The sequence below is a fragment of the Pseudorasbora parva genome, chromosome 5 (assembly GCF_024679245.1).
Source record: "Pseudorasbora parva isolate DD20220531a chromosome 5, ASM2467924v1, whole genome shotgun sequence".
Classification (NCBI taxonomy): Eukaryota; Metazoa; Chordata; class Actinopteri; order Cypriniformes; family Gobionidae; genus Pseudorasbora; species Pseudorasbora parva.
The window spans coordinates 37,199,477-37,221,792 of NC_090176.1; the positions used below are offsets into that span (position 1 = coordinate 37,199,477).

Consider the following 22,316-nt stretch of genomic DNA (forward strand, 5'->3'; position numbering starts at 1 on the left):
CTAAAACATTTTCTTTTAAAATTACTTTTTTCTGAAAAATGGTACGTTCGTCCCTAATCTCCCCTACTAGGGCACATGAATTTAAGAAAATAATGTGCATGTATAAATCATTTATAATTAACACTGCAATATTTCTTAAAAATAAGAATTGTCCATTATGATTTCATTCTAACTCTAAAGATGTGCCTTAATAACGTGAGATCTTGAAGTCCTTGAATGTTCTGCATAGGAAATGTTCAGTCCACTAACGATCTATCATCTGTCTACAGATAATTTCGTACGCTGTCAAGCACGGAATTGAATTGTAGGATACTTGGATGGCTGCTGCCACTGTCACCGGGTCCCAAGACCATCTCAAATGTCACTTCAGCCGACTGCTAACATGTGGCCCCTTGGCCAGTGACTCTGACATGCTATTATCTGTCTGGAGAAGAGACGACATGGTGTTGTCAGAAACCCGTGTCTCTACACATGTATCCATCACAGAGTGGCAGATGGCTTGGATCAAATTATTTTTTGTTTAAAAGGCCGTGTGAAGTTTCAAAACGTGACTGCCGCAGATGCCTCTCACAGGAGGCATAATAGAGCATCTTGTGTGGCGGCCGCAGATGCCTCTTGCAAAAGGCATAATAGAGGAGCACCTTGGGAGAATCCAGCAGACATACGGAAGAGGATGCGGTTTTCTTCTGACTCAACCCAACAAATTTACAAAAGAATGCATTAAGGTACCACGAGGCCCCTAAGCGATATGGGCTTGAACATCAGCAAATCTATTGTATTTGTTCTGAACGTCACCACTAATGCACAAGTACAGACTAAAACGAATTCAACCTTCACTGTCTCTAAATATATGACAAAATATAGTTCATATACAGTATATGTATCTATTTCTGACATAAATATGTCAATGAGTATGCATCATTACAGGCTAACAAGTAAGTCTCACCGGGATGCTCTTTCGGCTCTTCTGTCGCTACCTTCATTAGCATCATTGTGAGGGAAAAATGAATGCCGCATCCCAATAGCATTGTTTAGTAACACGCTGACTGTGTTGTTTTAGCGACCTGCTCAATAAGGCCGTTCCCAAAAGTGGATGGACATCTCCTGTGACCGCTTGTGCTTGGATTTCAAGGGTAAGTGGCTATTTTGTGAATATATTCAGCACTCGCTATGTCAATATGTATGATATGTAAAACATTTTTTCCAAATTATGTTTGCACAATCCCAATTTCAGATTAGGCAACCGTAAATGAAAATATGTATACAATTTTTTAATAAATATAAGATTAGATTAAATGACAACAAAAAATATGACGCAATAATGCTTTCATTGTGAATGATTCATCAATATTGTTATTTGGAATAAATAATTGTCTTAAATGTAACAGCTTTTTATTTTTTTAGCTGCATCAAACATGCTTATATTTCATCCTCTCCCATCCAACCACCTGGATCCATTCTGAAAGTAACGCCCACTTTTCACAGTGCATTTAATTCTCTATGAATCCTGTCTCGTACATCAGATTAAGAAGTAAAATGGGTTGTGAATGGTGTTTCATGTTAACTTTGAAGCATGAATATGCATGCACCTCCATGCTGTTTACTGTGGGCTACAGCAGGTGTCCCCAAATCCCACCCAGAGTAAGGTACTCGCACACACATACTCTTTGCTGACTGTCACTCTGTCACTGGTGTTGTGTCAGGCCCGGAGGTGGACCTGCAAATGACTCCTCAGGCTCATCAGTGTGCTGCTCCAAAATAGTTGTCACTCAGGAAACCTCTGGAGCTCCTTGATGTGGTGTACAGCTTACCTACAGGCAGGGCTTTGTCTATGCCAGCCTCTTCCCTGTGAGCGGATGAGTGCTGCATGACTACCGCAGCACACAGCCAGCCCTCGTACAGCAGCGGGAGACGGAGCTCACAGCGGGGTTTGTATGCGTGTTGTGCATCTGTGCACGTGTGTGTGCTAGGCATCTGTTGTAATGACTATGTTGATTGGCGATCATGTGTGTGTGTGTGTGTGTGTGTGTGTGTGTTTTTAACCCACAGGAATTAATTAGCCTGTCTTTTACAGAAGAGAGGTGTCTCTTGTATGTAGGGACAACATGCTGAGAGGGGTGATTTTTCTTATTATTATTTTATTTATTCATTTCTTTTTACATGAGCAGCCTTGCTGTGAGTTCTCCTCAGAAATATATGATAATAATCATGCAAGTCTGGCAAATGACTTCATGCTGATGAGGTCAAATGTCTCATCAAGAAATTACTGCATACTGAACTCAGGTTAGCTGTTGTTTATTCTACACTTGTCTGAATCAGCAGTAAGACAGCTGACAAAATTGCAATACTGACAGAAGTTGAACAATTTGTTTTATTTTAGAATTGTATTCATTCACTTATCTAGATGCATCTTATTGTGAATTATTTATCCTTATTACATTTTCTCTCTTTTTTGTGATCAAAATGTCATAACTAAACCCTCCAGAAAAACTACAGACCTCTCTATCTACATATGCCAGACTTCTCCAATCATTTAAACCCTGCATCTTTCTTACAAACGACTTCAAGTTCACATTCAGATCCACCTTCATCCAGTCAACGATCTTGCGTCACAATGCAAAATAAATAAACTGCCGCTGCTTCTGTTGCATTACAATTTTATTATTAACAGTGTACATCTTGACGGCATTTTTATAACACAAACCTGAATAATTACTTACAGAATGATTCTGATAATCTATATTTCTGCACACATTTCAAGTTGCATTGTATTATATTCAATAATATTATATTATTACGTACTCCCGGCAGCCTATTTCATATGACACCTAACCAGGGGTCATGTCTCGGCGTTGAGAGCAGAGCAGCAACATTGCCTGTAACTCAGGTGTTAGGGGAATGTGCTGGTCAAAGGTCAGGTTTTTTTTTTCTGAACAGAGAAAATGGCCACCAAACTGCATTCCAGTTGACAACTCTCATTATAATCTCTCCTAACATCTGTCACTCTTCTCTGTCCAGATTCCCCAAATCCCTGGCCTTCCCTGCTCAACCACGGTCACATATGAAAGGCAAGTGGACCACGCAGGACCCAAGGACAATGCAGTGTCGCTGTTGAACACAGACACCCCTGTAAACACAACACCCGTAACACGTGTATCACGTCGACTGAACGTTTCAGTTTTCACCGCGATCAAGATTAGCATCGGGCTGTGTGCACGCTACCTTTGCAGAATCTCAAGTATCTTATACAAACTGTGTGCGTTTGTTGGGAAGCTCTGGCAGCGACTGATGAGTGTCTCATTATCTCCACACCAGCCGTACACAGTAAGAAGAGCATAATCAAAGCCTGGGGGTACGTATTAATTATCCTTTTGAATAGTGATGAAATTTTAAAAAGATCTCCTTAAGGCTCCCATCATCAGCAGATGAAACAAAGCTCGGCACAGCTTGCACGTTGAGGCTCACATGTGTTTTTACATCTGTTCAGGATATTTCAATTTGATGCTCAACAAGCTGAGCCTGAGATTAAAGGATCATACGTGTCATCCACACAAACATCACTTCCAGAGCAGGCGAGCGTACGTGAGCTCAGCTTTTCCAAGAGAGAGGCGTCACCGCCACAGACGACGCAGTCGCACTTCTGTCTCCCTGCGTGTGAGTGAGTGTGTGTGTCCTCTGCGTGTCTGGGAGTGAAGGCTGATGCGATGCCTCTTACATGTTCAAGATGTCGAGGAAGGAGTCTTTTCTTTTCGTGTGTGTGTGTGTGACGAAATTTGCTTTTAAGAAATATTTATGAGCCGGTACCCTTTAAAAAAAGAGAGCGTTGTCTTTAATGAACATGTTTTAGAGATTGTTTCAGCATCTATAATTTATAAGGTAAGACTTCATCTGTGAACAGGGCTAGTTTGTAAATGTGAATACTTAATAATAATGGAAAAAAAATACATCTCACACAGCTGCTGTACTGGCATAATATGACACTTCTGGAACAGACCGATATTCTCTGTAGAAGGCCAGTGTGTGTATGTGTGTCTTTTTTTGGGGGGGTTGGGGTTCTCCCCCATAGTGAGCAGCATTGTGTTGACGTTGGCAGCATCTGATATTGGCAAATCAGTTTGCACAAATGGCCTCCCCTACTGAAGTGAAAAGAATCTTATTGCTAGTGTACATACAATTAGTTGTGTTACACCTAATTAGTCAGCTTGTTCTACTTTGGCAACCTATTTATGAATCTATTTCTGGGCCACATTGCTTAAAATCAAAACCATTGGTGGCATGTTTCTACGATCTACTTAGGCCTAAGATGCTTTAGAGAGCCATAGATGGTTCCTGAATGCAATGCTGAGACAACTATTAATTTGCTCTGAATTTGGATAAAACCTAAACTCTGCATAAAAAACTAGTGAGCTGTCTCGCTGTCTACTCTGTCTTCATAGGCAGCTGCCTTCCTAACTAAAATGAAACCTTGTAAGGGACTTATTTGGAACTCTTCACAAAGTTAGCAACTCAATGTCTCAAAAATAGGTCTCTACTGTTGAAAACTCTGTTTAAACCAGCCTAAGCTCTGTCTTCATATAATCTAGCCTTGTGGAGGTGGTCTAGCCTAGTCTCCCTGCAAGACCAGCTAAATAGTGCCCGAAACAAGCCAAAAGACCAGAATGGTCTAATCTAAAGCCAGCCAACCAGCTTGGGCTAATAATTTTTATTTTTTATTTTTTTAACCAGCAGGTTCCTCAGACAAAAGACCAGGTGGAAGAGCTTAGTTTTAGCATTAGTGCTGTTGTACTTGAGACAAGGCAAAACTGAACTCTGCCTCAACTCCGTCTGAAGTTCATGGCCATATTGGAACATTTGGACTCTTTTCCCTCCCTATTCTAGTTTTTGCTACACTGAGTAATATCTTTGTATTTAGGTCACTTTCTGCGTTTCTTCGCCTCTTCATGACAGATCCCTTCCTGTACCCCTCAGTTGTAAGTCGCTTTAGATAAAAGCATCTGCTAAATGCATAAAGGTAAATGTAAACAAAAATATACAGAGAACATATAATGGTTTAGTAATTTTTTGATATTTATTAATAATTTAAATTAAATTAATTAATTATTTCAGTAATTCTGCCATCTTTGTTTTACAGAATGTAGTCATTAGCATGTTCCGAAGCTACAGACAAGATACTGTGAGCAAAAAACACAATTAACACAAATATTGGGTAAGTTATCTGTTGTTTTTAATTTATTTAAAAAAAATTATACTAATAATTTATCTTTAATTCTCATTTCTTCATCCACCATCATGGACTTTCTTTTTCCCCACAGAGCTTACGATGCATTATGGGATTTCATTCTTTTCTTAAGATACCAAAAGTAGGCATCTTAGAAAGAAGCATAATCATCCTGCCAACCTTTTGGAACAGACTCGGTGTCGGAAGCTGGCCTATGCTTCCTTACAACATGGCCTACGTAGGCAGTTTACTGGGTTTTGAAACAGAGCATCTATATAATGAATGTGCGCCATTCATCCTTAAGGAACAACAGTACAGTTTTAGGTTGACCTTTGGAGATCGCTGAATACAACATCAGCTCTCTGCCGGCTCCCCGCCCACAACCACGCATCCTCTTTATTCTCCGCTGAGACTTCCTCCTCTCATCTGTGCTAGTGGCAAAAACTAATAATCAAATCTTTCCTCCCACAGACACAATGGTTTCTTTGGAAAGCCCCTGACAAAATACCTATCTCTTTTTCTCTGCTTTTTGTACTGTAGACTTAATCAATGCACCAGCCTAATGACAACTTGCTTCATCCTTCGAAACCTTCGGTTTGTGTAATTTGTCTGTCTGGTGTCATCTTCTATAACCTCAGAGGAGAGTCTTCGCAAGTGCCAGAGGAACATGCTTAATCGTGACAGGCTCGACTTGCAGGTGAGGTCACAAGTAATAAGCACTAATGAATACCAGATCAGGCTTGGCACAATCAGGCTTACTGCAACACAGACCTTATAGTCCTCAAACAGAGCTTTATTTTGAGTGGAGCACTGAGACTGTTAACACAGGAGGGGAAAAAAACGGCTGTCAAACTCTTGCCCTGTCTGAGTCTCTCCACCGCGGCACGTTATATACGCGTGGTGCATTTGCAAGCGATTCTTCCATTTGTCAGGCTGTTGGCAAACCTGTCACGCTCACCCGGTGAAAAGCAAATAATTTATTTATTTGAGTTCAACATAATTAGAAGCATTACCCCACTGCTTGTCAGTGACACCTTTTTATGTTATCAAGCGCACAAGTGCAAAGAGTTAAGATATGCCTGTAAGAGGTGTGGAAGTTTTCACTTTTTTTTTTAGAGCTTTGAAATAATTAAATGGCATCAGGGTGGAGTTTATTCTCTAGAATGAGTTATCTACTATAGTTTGCTCTCTAGAATGCTAGAAATTGCTTTATTGCAATTTAACATTCAGAGGTTCACAGATCCAGAATCCATTAGAAGGTATTTATTTCCGTTTACAGCTATTTGGCATGAGTTTCTATATAAATATGTTATTCATTCCTCTTGAACGCTTGGGCTTCAGAGGAAACATGTTGATACTGTTGCTTCTTTCTTCAACTCTAAATAATTGAATAGAAAAGAGGGCCTCCGCAGTCTTTTTTATTGAGTCTTTGCAAAAATCTTCAACATCTGTTTTACTGTGCATCAACTGAGCGCAAGCTCACACACAACCCAGAACAGACTAGTAGGTGACAAAAGAGGCACTCCTTCCAGCTTTTGAGCTTTTTGATAAAAAGGAGCTTCAAGAAGCCCGGCACAGGTACAATATGGTCAGCCTCCAGTGGGTTTGCTTGCAGTAACATTTGTCATCTACCATTTACCGCCTAGGGGCCCTGACACATTCAACGTAGCATATTAAAAACAAGCTTATGAGAATGAAAACAACACCGAGATGTGTAGCATTTTACATCTCCCTTAAGTGTCTGCTTCAGGGACAGTTTATGTGCTAGAGATGGCGGTTCTTTGACATTGTCATCTTCTGTCACGTCGCTAAACCTAGCCGTTCCTCCACCTGCACATACTTTAGGTGCATGCCGTTGAAGGCGCAAAACCCGTCTCGCTCTTTGTGCGGAATGTCTCGGGGCCTTTATGATAATGAATGCATGATCTGGGTCTTCCCCCACTAAAGCATTACAATAAATAAAACATTTTAGTCCAGCAAGGCTGATCTGTGTGTGTGTGTGTGTGTGTGTGTGTGTGTGTGTGTGTGTGTGTGTGTGTGTGTGTGTGTGTGTGTGTGTGTGTGTTTCCTGGTATTTAAGAGCAAAAATCATAACACATAGACCCACGTTTTTGCTTAATGCTTTGGAGAACAATTCACCAGGGAACACGATTCATTCCCATTTGCCAGACAGAAAAGCACAATGTATAATTAAAAGTGTAAAGTGTAAAGATGTAATTGTTGGAATGTTGATTATCATTAAATAGCTCTGCAGAAACATGACTGTAAGCCATATTTAGCATACTTAATTTATTAATCGAGCAAGCTGTTTGTTGCTTCTCTTATGTAAGCTGGAGGAGATATGAAGATTTTTAGCTGGTGTGAACTCTGATATAATAGACACAATGGTGACTAGCTACCTCTGATTGCCTATTTTAGCGGGCAGCTTATGGGCAGTTATAATGTATGAAATACAAACCAATACCATCTCTAGTCCCCCTTCATGGAAAGGAGATTCTCTGTAAGAGGCGAAGATGGAAAATTACATATAGTGAAAGTGGTTTATCTAACCTCGTATCATTTATTATTCTGAGTAAACTTTTTCTATTCTGTTGATCAAAGTTTTTTTTTTTTACTGTCAAGGTAATTTCCCACTCTATCTAAGAGATCATTTCTATCGTACCATCGGTTTATTGTACCTTTACAAGTGTTCACAAGAGAAACAAGTGTTTGGTCTTGCACAACCAGACCGTTACCACGTCCTTCCCCCGGCAGTGGTTTTGCATTTAAAAAAATGAAAAACCAGTTAGCAACACACCGTTTGTGGACAAATAAACACAAAGTGTTTATTAATTACAAAAGTAAAAAGCACATTTATTTTACAGTGTATAAACAAGTATATTGTGGTATTTAATCAAATGCATGTACAGTAGGGTCTGAAAAACAATCTGAAAATATATCAAATGATTCTATTGTGCAACCTTATCAGCATAGCAATGTGGAAAAGCTGGGGGGGGGGGGGAATAATGACAAAAATATCAGAATGTCCTAGTATTTGTTTTGTCCTCCTTTTGCTTTAATGACAGCAGCACTCGAGCTGCATGAAAGTTTGTGGAAAAACCTGATGATCATGTGCTTAAATTATTTTAGAATGATCCAAATAACATCTTGTGCTTCAATGGAAGCTGGAAATCTGAACTTTGGTAGAAAGGAATCACATGACTGTGACAAGTTTGTGTGATTGGTGGCTTAGAAAACTGCAGAATACTAAATATTTGTGACCCTGGACCACAAAACTAGTCATAAGGGTCAATTTTATGAAATTGATATGTATACATCATCTGAAAGCTGAAATAAATAAGCATTCAGTTGATGTATGATTTGTTAGGATAGGAAAATATTTGGGTGAGAGACAACTATTTTGGAATCTGAGTTTGCAAAAAAAAATCGAAATATTGTGAAAATCACCTTTAAAGTTGTCCAAATGAAGTCCTTAGCAATGCATATCACTACTAATACTATATTTTTTATATATTTACGGTAAGAAATTTACAAAATATTGTTATGGAACATGATCTTTACTTACTATAGCTACTAATGATAATTTTGACCCATACAATGTAGGGGAGACCGGGTATACTTGCAACACGATATTACAAGATAATATTTTCTTTAGTACTTCTACTATTGTAGATAATGTGGTATGAGTTATATCAGGTCACACTGAGTATATGTTTTAGGAGAGAAGGTCTTTGTAAAAACTGCGGAACAGACAGAGTCCAAAACAAATTTCCCTTTGGGGACCATAAAGCATATCTTATCTTAAACTGTAGTTTCTATAGTAAAGAACTGTTCATTTCAAAGCACCATGCTAATTAAAGTTAGCTAAACAGGCTAACAGTGATGGGGTAGGTTGTAACATGTTTTATAAAAGTGTTACAACCATCCCCTTACATACAGCTAAGAAAATGTTTGTGATTTTAATAATTCTACATAATGCCTATATTTATGTTAATTTGCTCTCACTCACTCACGCACATGCGCACACACACCCATATGAATCTGAACAGACACGCACAAACAAAATCATGTGCATGCACAAACACACACATTATGCACATACACTTCCTATATTCACACATATTTTAATGTTGTAGCTATTCATCTAGAATAAAACTTGTTGTGGCATATCACTTGGACTACTCTTTTTATTTTTTTGTGCATTTTGTCTACCTAATACAACTTACCCCAGTATGTGTTACAACCTACCCCAGTAGTGGGGTAGGTTGTAACAAAGGACCACCTTGTATTTTTCATCATCTCACAAAGTCTCTGATGTAGTTGAAGAAATTTAAATTGTTGCCATTTGTAGACAAATGTGGGTACTTTGCCTAAAAGTTTCAGACGTGTAGCTAAAAAAAAGGTAGTTTTAGGTGCTGAAGCAAAAAATATACCCGTTTGACTTATGCTTGGTTTGGTTTTGTGGTCACATTTCTCTTATTTTCTAAAACTTCTTTCTGGTTTATTAATAATAATAATAATGTTTCCAGCTTTAAATGTAGAAAAAGATGTCTCATAGTTTGGTTTAATACTTTTGGATACAACTGTATTTATTTGCCTCGTTCATACAGCCAATACTATTACCTTACGGAAAAATATCGCTGGTCAATTTTTATAATCTGCAACAGGTATGACTGAAACGGTGAATATTTTCACTTTGATTTATCCACCTGTGTGCTGTTCACTTTTGCTTCTATCTCTTAATGATTATTTGCTCATTCTCACTCACCCACACTCCAGTTCATCAATCACAACAGATCAGAGTGTGTGGCTGCTGCCCTGGCTTTGTTACGCCGTCATACTGAAACTCCACATCTATTATGCAGTTTCACATTAATCTTTTAAATCAGTCTTCAAATTAACGTACATCCTCCCTTAAGAGAGGGCTGTGATGCTGTGAAGAGTGTGTTCCTTGTTGGCTTTGATATGTTTCAACTCTTCTTTAACACTTCAGGATAGTCAGAGTGCCCTCCATTGTCCAATTATTGCATTGCACTCACATTGTTTGTTACAGATAAGCTTAAATGATCTGTGCTTTAGCTTGCTCCACAATCCTGATCACAGACTTTACCAATGAGAGCTATAATACTAGAGATAAATATACATTAGCATTCATCTCAAAGGCTCTTGTTTGGTTTGCCCTGGAAATAAGCAGCATAAAGTTGCATCAGAATAGACAGCTAATTTTGAATTGCGTCAGTGGAGAAAGATGCTTTTTGTATATATATCATACTGTGTAGTTACATGATCTACCAGCAGGGGCTAACAAGGTCATGATAAGCATCCAAACCATAATGATGACAGATTTTAAACTTGAGTTTCGTCTCTAGATCATTAAAGATCAACTCGTGAAGTTTGTAATGAGTTCTCATTCTGAGAAGCGTTCTGATGCATTCATTGACATGATTTCTGTCACTCTCTGTGGTTTTAGAGGGTAACATACCCCAACACCATCTGAGAGTATTGTGGTTCTGTTTTCTCACCAGATGCTTCAGAGGAGTAGATGCAGTACATGTTGTCATGTTGTTTAGAGTTGGTGTCGATGGGCTGCAAAGTTTGATGTTGCTCTTCCCTTTCGCTCTTGTCAATAATCTCAATATCTGTTGTTGTGCACTCCTCGTTCAACTGCGTAAGGGTCCCCCACCACTTAAAATGGAAATGACATGCAAAATGGTTTAATTAGAGCTGTCAAATCATAACGTCAATCTATGCATTCATGAAAATAAAGGTTTCATTTGTGTTTCCCCAAAGAACCTTTCAGTGAACACTTCTTAATGGAACAGATCACCCAAAAATTTAAATGATCCCATAATTTACTTACCTTCAAGCTATCTTACAGTAGGTATATATGGCTTTATATGGCAGTTATATTGAATAATATCCTGGCTCTTCCGAGCTTTGTAATGGCATTGAACAGTGCCCGAGCGCCTACGTCATTCATTGGGTCAGAGGTCACGCTTCTGCAGGAACTCGACTCTCATAAACAAGAGTACAGCCATTGTCGGAAGCCAGTGATTATAGATTATAGTTTTAATTATGGATATTTTTCATACAAAAACCCATCGCTTCACTTGAGAAGGCATTTATAAAAGGTGCACTAATGTAGCATTTTTGCAGTAAAATATCCAAAAACCACTAGGCCACAAGGCCAGTGATATATATTTTTGTTAAGTTGAGTTCTTACAATATACCAGATGTTTCCAACTATTTGTAAATTGTGAGAAAATTGCTATTTTAACCAAGGAGCCGGGACGTCTAGAGGGAGTTGCCTTGATCATATCTGTGTTACGGTTTCCGGTTTAATTCTGCAGAAATGCTTTACTCTTAGCAGTGTGCAACAAGTGTCACAGCAGCCACTGAGCAAACGCCCAATGTAATGTCATAACATAATTTTAGGCACACTTAAATGTATCTGATATGATAAACAGAGCTGCGTCACCTCATACTCATGACCGGAAAAGCGAAAAGCGAAAATGGCGCCCGCGGCTGTCCCCCGTCATAATAAAAGTCCTGTTCCTTGCAAGCCGTGTGCCAGCGGCCTTGTTCAGCTCCTTCAACATTCGGTCCTGCTCTGCTTCATACTACAGTAACGTTAATAATCGCATCCATGAACATGATTTCTGCCTGAGTCCTATCCCGATTCTTTTAGGTGAAGACCCCATGTCCCAAGATTCTGAGCTCAAACCCGGTGTCATCAAACTACGCCTTTGTTTTGAATAGGCGCCCTCTAGTGGACGGGAAAGTTACATAGTGTAGCTTTCACCCACTGGAATCGTAGGGATTCTTTTGTGATGAATGGATTCACTTTTTGGAGCTTCAAATTTATTAAATTGTGTTCGGCTGAAAGAAGAAAGTCATATACACCTAGAATAGCTTGAGAATGAGTACATTATGGGTTCATTTTCATTTTAGTGTGAAGAATATTTTAATAATCTAAAGAATCTATACTACAACGAGTAACCTTTTGGTTCCATGGATGTTAAAGGTAATTCATAGTACCATAGATAATAAAGGCCAATCTTTTTAAAGGCCAATTCACACTGCACAGACAAATACCAACAAACATGTTTGTTGGGTTTTGTTGGATCAGTGATTGTTACCCCAGTCAGCGTTTTCACCGGACTGAACATCAATCAGTGTTTTTATTGCAGCGTGAACTTGACAGTTGTTTTTCATAAAATTCTAAATCCAAAGGTTTCTCTGAGATTGTTTTTACATGTATAACAAAACACTGATAGCTATCAAAATTAAACTCTTTATAAAAACCTGAGATTATTATTTTGACATTTTAGTTTTTACCAGTATTTATTGTAAACGTAAATATGCATGTAAAAATTGAATAATGTCAGAACTAACATTGTTTACATGTAATGTCAACTGGGCTTAAACCATGTCCTTTATCCCGATAAAAAACAGTGTTTAAGGGATTTATATAGTTATTAATAATTGGAACAATTGTGTATGTAAACACAATAACCTTGGCCACACAGACACACACACACATTCTCTAAACCCAATGAAAATGACTGAAGGAACTAAAGGCAAATTAGTCTTCTGGATTGGCCACTTAAAGGCCAATTCACACCACAGACATTTGTACATGCCTGTTTACACTTACATAAAATATTGGTATAGCATAATAATAATAATAATCTCAGGTTTTTATAAAATGTTGAATTTTGATAACTATTAGTGTTCTGTTGTACATGTAAAAACACTCTCAGAGAAACTTTTTCATTTTGTTCTAAATAAAATAAATCACAAACCTCAAACATGAATTTTTAAAAATTGCTAACAAACTGCTGCAGAGGCACTTCAACTACTGCAAGCATATGTTTATATGCTTATTCAAAAGTAGCAAGTTTAGCAACATTTTTTAAGCACAGAATGGTATCATAATTCACATTTGAGCTATAATTGTGTGTAACATTTAGGTTACTAATGTAACCCCCCCTGTAGACGTTACATCAGAACAGAACTGACGAATTGGGATCTCGCCTGAGAGCCCAATTCGTAAGTTAGGTTCTGACGTAACATCAAGCATGACTGACTGATTGGCAATCTCTAGGTTACTAATTTAACCCCCATTCCCTCCTTCAGGAATCCAGAACCCAATTTGTCAGTTCAGTTCTGACGTAAAGTAAAATTAAACTTCTAGCTGTAAGAACTACAAATATCTTGAAATGTATTCTGTCAGTATCATGCATTTGATGTTGCATGGCATTGGTCTTACCTGAGACTGGTCGATGTCCGTGATATTATTTTTAAAGTGTTTGGGATCTGGTACTTTAGGAAGGATCAGTCTTCTAATTCTTTCTAAACTAAAGAATGTCATCAGCATTCAGTAAAAATTGTTTGGATAATAGTATATGAATTAAAGTTTCTAATACTCACCCATGTTGAGCTAGCAGACAAACAAGAAGAAAGCTGGTCAGTGGCAGCACAATTTTCAAAATATAAACCCATATGTCGGCTGATGATTTAACCGTACAAGCACCTGCGAACAAAATGTTTAGTTTATTTCTAACTTAAGGCTATTTCATGCAACTTTTAGGGATGAGGGATGTGAGTACAACAGTTTAAGCTAATAAATAGATAAAATAAATATACAATAATGGCTTTGTAAAGACAAGGAGAAGGTACCTGTATTGTTTCCCCAACTTTGCACTTTTGTCCAGTTGCTCCAGTTCTTGTTTAAACATTCCAACTTCATTCTTATTCTGAAATCGTAATTCATCTTTAAGTTGAGGTGGGGCAGGTCCAAATTGTATTCACCTTGTTTAATATCAGCACTCTGCATATAAGCAAATGCAAAGCATACTGTTAAATTCTCCAACTTTGCTTTGAAGATCATATCATTTAAATCAAATTTATGAGCATTTTTCCAGTTATACTGTAACATTTGCAAGTCTAGTTGCCTCAGTTCCATGCTCACAGTGGGCATTACTTTAGCTCAAATGTGTAAGTGTCTGTGAGTGTTCAATACCTTCCAGTCTTTGACACATTGACACTTGTACTGCACTTCAGTTTTATAACAGTTGGAATCCGTTTCATTATTTGGTTTCCTCCATGTTATAGTAATACCATGTAAGGTTTTACTAATCGTAAAAACAATCTGGTCCGGGTCAATGTCTTCTATGAGCACTTGAAAAGAGCACAGTATTAATGAGAAGCGGTTCATACAAAATTCCATAGAATAAGAATAAAAATAAAAAAATATATATATATATATATATATATATATATATATATATATATATATATATATATAATAAAATATTACTGTCATCTTACATGCTAATTTTTTATTAATTTTTTATTTTGCCTTATTACACAACTCTCTGAAATACTTGATTCTCATTGGCCAGTCATCTGATTGGGCCGTTGTTGTGAGCTGCACTGAATAACAGACCACTCATCTGGGTAACTCCTTTCACATTTGTTTCTCATCTTGTGTCTCACTTATCAACTGTATTTCAAATGAATTTTAGAACAAATGAAATTATCGTTATGGTCCTACACCCTAAAAAAAGATGCTTCTTTGCACAATAACACTTATATTTAGAATCCTGTAGAACCCTTTATGTGCTGAAATGGTACTTTGTGTTTGAATTTATTTATTTACTGTTGTTTATTTGAATAGCCACAAATCTAGCCACAGGAGGTCACACGCCAGTGTACCGTGTGTGCCGGTCCCAAGCCCGGATAAATAAGGAGGGTTGTGTCAGGAAGGGCATTCGGCGTAAACATTTTTGCCAAATTCATTATGCAAATAACAAATATGACTTCCATACTAGATCGGTTGGGTCCCGGGTTAACAACAACCGCCATCAGTGCCGTTGACCTACAGGGCACTGGTGGAAATTTGGCTAATGTAAGTCAAAGAAGGAGAGGGAAGTGTGTTAGAGGAGGACGGCTTGTCCTTAGGCAGAGAGAAAAGATGAAAGGCAGGTGTTTAGGGCTGAAAGTAGGGACTTTGAAGGTTGGTACAATGAAAGGGTAAAGGCAGAGAACAGGTAGATATGATGCAGAGGAGGAAAGTTGACATTCTGTGTGTCTAGGAGACCAGGTGGAAAGGGAGCAAGGCTAGAAACATTGGAGCAGGGTTAAAACTGTTTTATAATGGTGTGGACAGGAAGAAAAATGGAGTTGGAGTGATCCTAAAGGAGGAGTTTGTGAAGAATGTTCAGGAGGTAAAGAGGTTGTCAGATAGGTTGATGAGTCTGAAGCTATTGAAGGTGGGATGTTGAATATTGTTAGTGCCTATGCTCCACAAGTAGGTTGTAAGCAAGATAAGAAAGACAGATTCTGGAGTGAGTTGGGGGAAGTGATGAGACTTTTCCCAGAGATGAGAGGGTAGTGATAGGGGCAGATTTGAATGGACATGTTGGGAAGGGAATAGTGGGGACGAGGAAGTGATGGGCAGGTTTGGTCTTCAGGAAAGAAACCCAGAAGGACAGAGGTTGGTAGACTTTGCTAAAAGTATGGAGATGGCTATGGTGAACACCTACTTTCAGAAGAGGCAGGAACACAGGGTGACATTTAAGAGTGGTGGCAGGAGCACACAAGTGGACCATATCTTATGTAGACGCTGTAATCTGATGGAAATTAGTGATTGTAAAGTAGTGGTAGGTGAGAGTGTAGCTAGACAGCATAGGATGGTGGTGTGTAAGATGACTCTGGTGGTGAGGAAGATGAAGAGCGTAAAGGCAGAGTAGAAGACAAAGGGGTGGAAGTTAGAAAAGGAAGAGTGCTGTGTGGTTTTCAGGGAGGAGTTGAGACAAGCTTTAGGGGGTCAGGAGGGGCTTTAGGTGGTCAGGAAGGTGAGAGGGATGTGTATCGATTGGCGAGGCAGAGGGATAGTAATGGAAAGGATGTGCATCAGGTTAGAGGGATTAAAGATAGAGATGGAAATGTTTTGACAGGTGACAGGAGGGTGAGGGAAAGATGGAAGGAGTACTTTGAGGAACTGATGAATGAGGAAAATGATAAGGATAGAAGAGTTGTAGAGGCAAATATTTTTGACCAGGAAGTAGAAAGTATTAGCAAGTGTGAAGTTAGGAGAGCTTTGAAGAGGATGAAGAGAGGAAAGGCACTTGGTCCAGATGACATACCAGTGGAGGTATGGAAGTGTCTAGCAGAAATGGCAGTAGAGTTTTTAACTAGGTTGTTCAATGAGGTTTTAGAGAGTGAGAAGATGCCTGAGGAATGGAGAAGAAGTGTTTTGGTGCCAATTTTTAAGAACAAGGGAGATGTGCAGAGTTGTGGAGAGTTGTGGAAACTAAAGAGGTATTAAGCTGATGAGCCATACAATGAAGTTGTGCGAAAGAGTAGTGGAAGCAAGGCTAAGAGGAAGAGTGGACATTTGTGAGCAGCAGTATGGTTTCATGCCAAGAAAGAGCACTACAGATGCATTATTTGCTTTGAGAATGGAGTAGTACAGAGAGGGTCATCAAGAGCAGCATTGTGTCTTTGTAGATTTAGAGAAAGCATATGACCATGGAGCTGTGGTATTGTATGAGGAGGTCTGGAGTGGCAGAGAAGTATGTTAGAGGGGTACAGGATATGTATGCGAGCAGTAGGACAGTGGTAAGGTGTGCCGTAGGTGAGACAGAGGACTTCAAGGTGAAGGTGGGACTGCATCAAGGATCGGCTCTGAGCCCCTTCTTGTTTGCGGTGGTGATGGACAGGCTGACAGATGAGGTCAGACAGGAATCTCCATGGACTATGTTGTTTGCGGATGACATTGTGATCTGTAGTGAGAGCAGGGAGCAGGCGGAGGAAAGTCTAGAGAGGTGGAGGTTTGCTCTGGAGAGAAGAGAAATGAAGGATAGTCGCAGCAAGACAGAATACATGTGTGTGAATGAAAGGGAACCAAATGAAACAGTGAGGTTACAGGGAGAAGAGGTAAAGGTGCAGGATTTTAAGTACTTAGGGTCAACAGTCCAGAGCAATGGAGAGTATGGAAAAGAGGTGAAGAAGTGTGTGCAGGCAGGTTGGAATGGGTGGAGAAAAGTGTCATGTCTGTTGTGTGATAAAAGCAAGAATGAAAGGAAAGGTGTACAGGACAGTAGTGAGACCAGCGATGTTGTATGGTTTGGAGACAGTTGCACTGAGGAAAAGAAAGGAGGAAGAGCTAGAGGTAGCAGAGCTGAAGATGTTGAGGTTCTCTTTGGGAGTGACGAGGATGGATAAGATCAGGAATGAGTACATCAGAGGGATAGCACATGTGAGATGTTTTGGAGACAAAGTAAGAGAGGCCAGGCTGAGATGGTTTGGACATGTTCAGAGGAGGGAGAGTGAATATATTGGTAAAAGGATGCTGAGGTTAGAGCTGCCAGGCAGGAGGTCGAGAGGAAGACCAAAGAGGAGGTTTATGGAGGTAGTGAAGGAGGACATGAGGTAGTCGGTCTGAGAGAAGAGGATACAGAGGATAGGAATAGATGGAGGCAGATGATTCGCTATGGCGACCCCTGAAAGGAATAGCCGAAAGAAAAAGAAGATTTGAATAGGGACAGATACAAAATCTATTACATAAAGAACAATCCGATGAATGTATCACAGTGTTTATAGCCAGGTTTTTAAAATCTGCAACTGTCAAAGACACCTCATTATTTATTTTCTGGAGCCCAGCTCAACTACACAGACTGTCAACACAAAATAGTTATTTTTAAAATGTCTATACATTTTAACTTAATAAATATTGTAACTGGTTTCCTACCGATCATGTCTTCTTTTCTCTTTTTAGTTAAGCAGAACATGTAAGTGTGAGCAGCTCTGTTCAGGTAAAGATACTCATCTTCAGATATATTGAATCTATGATCCATATTATGTTTTAAATGATTACTTTGTGCCTAAACATACCCAGTCACAAAAAATATTCAAGCAATCCCAAATCTTTACATCACTTTTCCTTTTAACATGGTAAAAGGCTCAAATAGCTTACTGTTCATTTTTGCTAATTTTGGCCCTCAATAGCATTCTTGTAATCTTGTTTATACATAATCTAATGTACAGATAAACTGTAACTCTTAACTCAACTGTGTATTTCAGATGATGTCACGTACCATAACCTCAAAATTTGCAGAGAGAAACTGCCACTCAAAATAATTTAAAGCCATCACATAGGATATTGCACTGGAACTTGGACTTCATATAACATTTTCATACAACACACCTATAACATTTTCAATGTCAATTGTTAATTATTAAAGTATGCAACTAACAACTGTTGCTAGAGGACTATCATTTTCCCTACAATTTTCCATGTCAACAATTGACACATGCTAATTTTTTTTTTCTTCTAATTTTTTTATGTAAACCCCAAATAGTGTGAACAATATTATAAGACCAGGCAGATAGAGCACACACACACACACACACACACACACACACACACACACACACACACACACACACACACACACAAAACAATATTAATAAATAATATATAAAATAATGTTAATATTAACATTAAAGGGGGTGAAATGCTGTTTCATGCATACTGAGCTTTTTACACTGTTAAACACTTGGATTCCCATCCTAAACATAGTCAAAGTTTCAAAAACTAATGTTGGACGTTTGATAGAGTATTTCTGTGTCAAAAATACTCCTTCCGGTTTCTCACAAGTTTCGGAGAGTTTTTTTCGAGTATGGGTCTACTTGACGTTAAAAGATCGGAAGGTCCTTGTATGGGCCGTACGGCTCTTCTCCCGGTAGGGTGCGCGCGCGCGTCACTAGCGCGAGAGAGGAAATGCACGCTGTAAACAGTCTCTCAGCTGCAGATCCAGTCGTCCGTGAACACTAATGTCGGTTATAGTCCGCGCAGCGCTCCACTTCATTCCTCCACTTTGACATTAAAGGGGGGGTGAAACACTCAGTTTCAGTCAATCTCATGTCAATCTTGAGTACCTATAGAGTAGTATTGCATCTTTCATATCTCTGAAAAGTCTTTAGTTTTATCATATTTATAAAAGAAATATGGGCTGTACAGAGTCTTTCCGGAAAAAACCGAGCGCCTGGAGGCGTATCGTGTGGGCGGAGCTAAAGAATGACGAATGTGCACAAAGTGGTGACGTCCTCAAGCGTGGAGAAACCCATGGCTATCTCAGCTAATACAGATATGATCCAGAATCAAATCTGAGGCTGAAATAAATTGAACAGGAGAAACGGCAACATCAGGATGTCCGTCTCTGTGGTATGTACTGTATTTAGGGGCCTTTGTGTGTCTTTACGCGCAGTTTATGAGGACATGATTCGGTTTATGGACTATTGTATGTGACTAGACTTTAGAGGTAGCAAGCAAAACGGTTTTGCACGTCAGAGTCAGACTAGTGTTATACAGAACAACAATGGAGTAACCGTTAGCGCATTTGAATGACGAAGCACGCGATCGTGTCGTTTACTGATGTTTACTGATGCGACGGTAGCCAATAGCAGAGACATTTGAAGTTGATTTACTCACCGGCTGCTTCCAAAGCAGGACCGAAACTTTATCGCTGGGACCGCTCTGCCAAAAACACACTTCTTTGGTATGATTTGGTGAAGTCCTGTGACAGCAGTGACTGTGGAAATCCACTTTGCGACGCGACTGAAGCGATGCCTTGAAGCTTCCCGTCATTTCTGCGTTCAAATCGGTTCAAATGCAGCGCTGCCTTCCCGGAATGCTGTGCTGAAGCGTTGAAGTCGCTCGACGTCACCCATAGGAATAAAGTGGAGCGGGGCGCGTCATAAGTGTTCACGGACGACTGGATCTGCACCTGAGAGACTGTTTACGGCCGTGCATTTCCTCTCTCTCCCTCTAGTTACGCGCGCGCGCACCCTTCCGGGAGAAGAGCCCATACAGCCCATACAAGGACCTTCCGATCTATTTAACGTCAAGTAGACCCATACTCGAAAAAAACTCGCCGAAACTTGTGAGAAACCGGAAGGAGTATTTTTAACACAGAAATACTCCATCAAACGTCCAACATTAGTTTTTGAAACTTTGTCTATGTTTAGGATGGGAATCCAAGTCATTAAAGGTGTAAAAAGCTCAGTATGCATGAAACAGCATTTCACCCCCCCTGGCGACTTCAACGCTTCAGCACAGCATTCCGGGAAGGCAGCGCTGCATTTGAACCGATTTGAACGCAGAAATGCTTCAGTCGCATCGCAAAGTGGATCTCCACACTCCAAGAAGTGTGTTTTTGACGGAGCCGTCCCAGCGATAAAGGTTCGGTCCTGCTTTGGAAGCAGCCGGTAAGTAAAACTGCTTCAAATGTCTGTGCTGTGCTTATCGTCGCGTATGTAAACAACAGTAAACGACACGATCGCGTGCTTCGTCATTCAAATGCGCTAACGGACTTCATTGCTGTTCTATGTAACTTATAACGTTACACTACTCTGACGTGCAAAACCGTTTTGCTTGCTACTAAGGTTTGGTCGCATACAATAGTCCATAAACCGAATCATGTCATGTTGACAGGCCTCTAAATACAGTACTTACCACAGAGACAGACGTCCTGCTGTTGCTGTTTCTATTTCAGCCTCCAAATTAGATTCTGGATCATATCTATTAGCTGAGATAGCTGAGATGGGTTTCTCCATGCTTGAGGACGTCACCGCTTTGCGCATATGTCATTCTTTAGCTCCGCCCACACGATACGCCTCCAGGCGCTCGGTTTTTTCCGGAAAGACTCGGTACAGCCCATATTTCTTTTACAAATATAATAAAACGAAAGACTTTTCGGAGATATGAAGGATGCAATACTACTCTATAGGTACTCAAGATTGACATGTGATTGACTGAAACTGAGTGTTTCACCCCCCCCCCCTTTAACAATTTGAAGATACTAATGTATTTTTTTAAAAACTATTATTAAAAAGCTAATTTATAACACCATTTAGGTCCTATATAACACTTTCAAAGCATGGTTCTTTATGGAACCTTATAAAAAGGGTTCTGCTAACTCTGCAAACCCTAATTTGGTACTGTTTAGAACAATTTTGCTTAAGAGTACGCCATCCACAGATGATATAATATAGACCACTTTGTATTGCCTCCTTTAAATTAATTGCATGTTGTATTTCTCATTTGTCAGTTACTTTGGATGAATAACTCTACTAAATAAAATGTATTTGATTTATTAATTATTATACTTAAAAAACAGCGCACAATGCAGAGAAAGTCCACATACTGTATTCTGTTGAGCCTACAGAGTCAATGTTCACAGCCTTGAAATTAACTGAAAAAATAACATTGCGCCAACATGGGTTTTTTATTTCATGAATGTGTTCTGATGTGAGTCTTTGTCGGGTATACAGGAAATACCAGCTCATGTAAACGCCTCCCCCTCCTCAGACTTTTTGATGTGGCTCTCCAGACAGCTCATGCACTCTGATGCCTTGCTGCTTATCAGCAGACTCATCGTTATCATCAGATGTTTGTCTAAATGTTCTCTGGCAAGAATGTGGTTGTCATATTCTCCATTCCTAAACATTTAACCGGTGACCTTTTACATTGGGCAAACACGTTTGTGATGAGTCTGATGATCATGCTTCTGTGGGAACCATAATATAGTGCCTAATATAAGTCTTTTCTCATACTCTTCAGCTACATACTGTTCTAACAGCTCTTTATAGAAAAATGTCATAAAATAATGTGTAATCAACTCAATTGAATCAAAAGTTACATAAAGCAAAACACAGAATGTTTTGTTACTTAAGGGGTAAAAGAACTAAAGATTTAAAAAAAAAAAACTCACCATTATCCTCATCATCATAATCATCATCCTCATCATAATCATCAGCACTAGACTCTGGAGCAAAGAGCAGGGCAAGGACTACCAGGAGATACACACTCCAGTTGTTCATGATATGTTCCTCTGTCAGTTACTTATCAATGAAGAAGTCTCAGTCTTTAAAGCACAGAGGAACAGGTGACACAATTTATACCTGAATCACCAAACCCTGCAGTTCCTCGACTCATTTCCTTCCCGTCCTCTCCCCCTCACTTCTTGCTCTTAGTTATGGTGTGAGGGAGGGTTTTAACTCTCTCAATTCACTAGTTTAGTTTTCT

At 39.3% G+C, this 22,316-nt stretch overlaps 1 protein-coding gene and 1 long non-coding RNA gene across 2 annotated transcripts; one reads left to right on the forward strand and one right to left on the reverse strand.

The window, feature by feature from the left end:
• The first annotated feature begins 3,222 nt into the window (after positions 1-3,222).
• Positions 3,223-7,341, forward strand: LOC137076134 (uncharacterized). Its single transcript, XR_010905206.1, has 5 exons — positions 3,223-3,352; positions 3,488-3,654; positions 4,913-5,011; positions 5,132-5,206; positions 5,313-7,341. It is a non-coding gene; the product is annotated as an uncharacterized lncRNA (long non-coding RNA).
• A 770-nt stretch (positions 7,342-8,111) lies between these two features.
• On the reverse strand, positions 8,112-22,222 carry crlf2 (cytokine receptor like factor 2). Its single transcript, XM_067445076.1, has 6 exons — positions 22,003-22,222; positions 14,244-14,401; positions 13,901-14,051; positions 13,652-13,754; positions 13,491-13,578; positions 8,112-10,903 (listed from the first exon to the last, which is right to left on the reverse strand). Exons 1-6 carry the CDS (start codon positions 22,109-22,111, stop codon positions 10,685-10,687), a joined length of 828 nt encoding a protein of 275 aa, XP_067301177.1. The 5' UTR covers positions 22,112-22,222; the 3' UTR covers positions 8,112-10,684.
• Between the last annotated feature and the right edge of the window lie 94 nt (positions 22,223-22,316).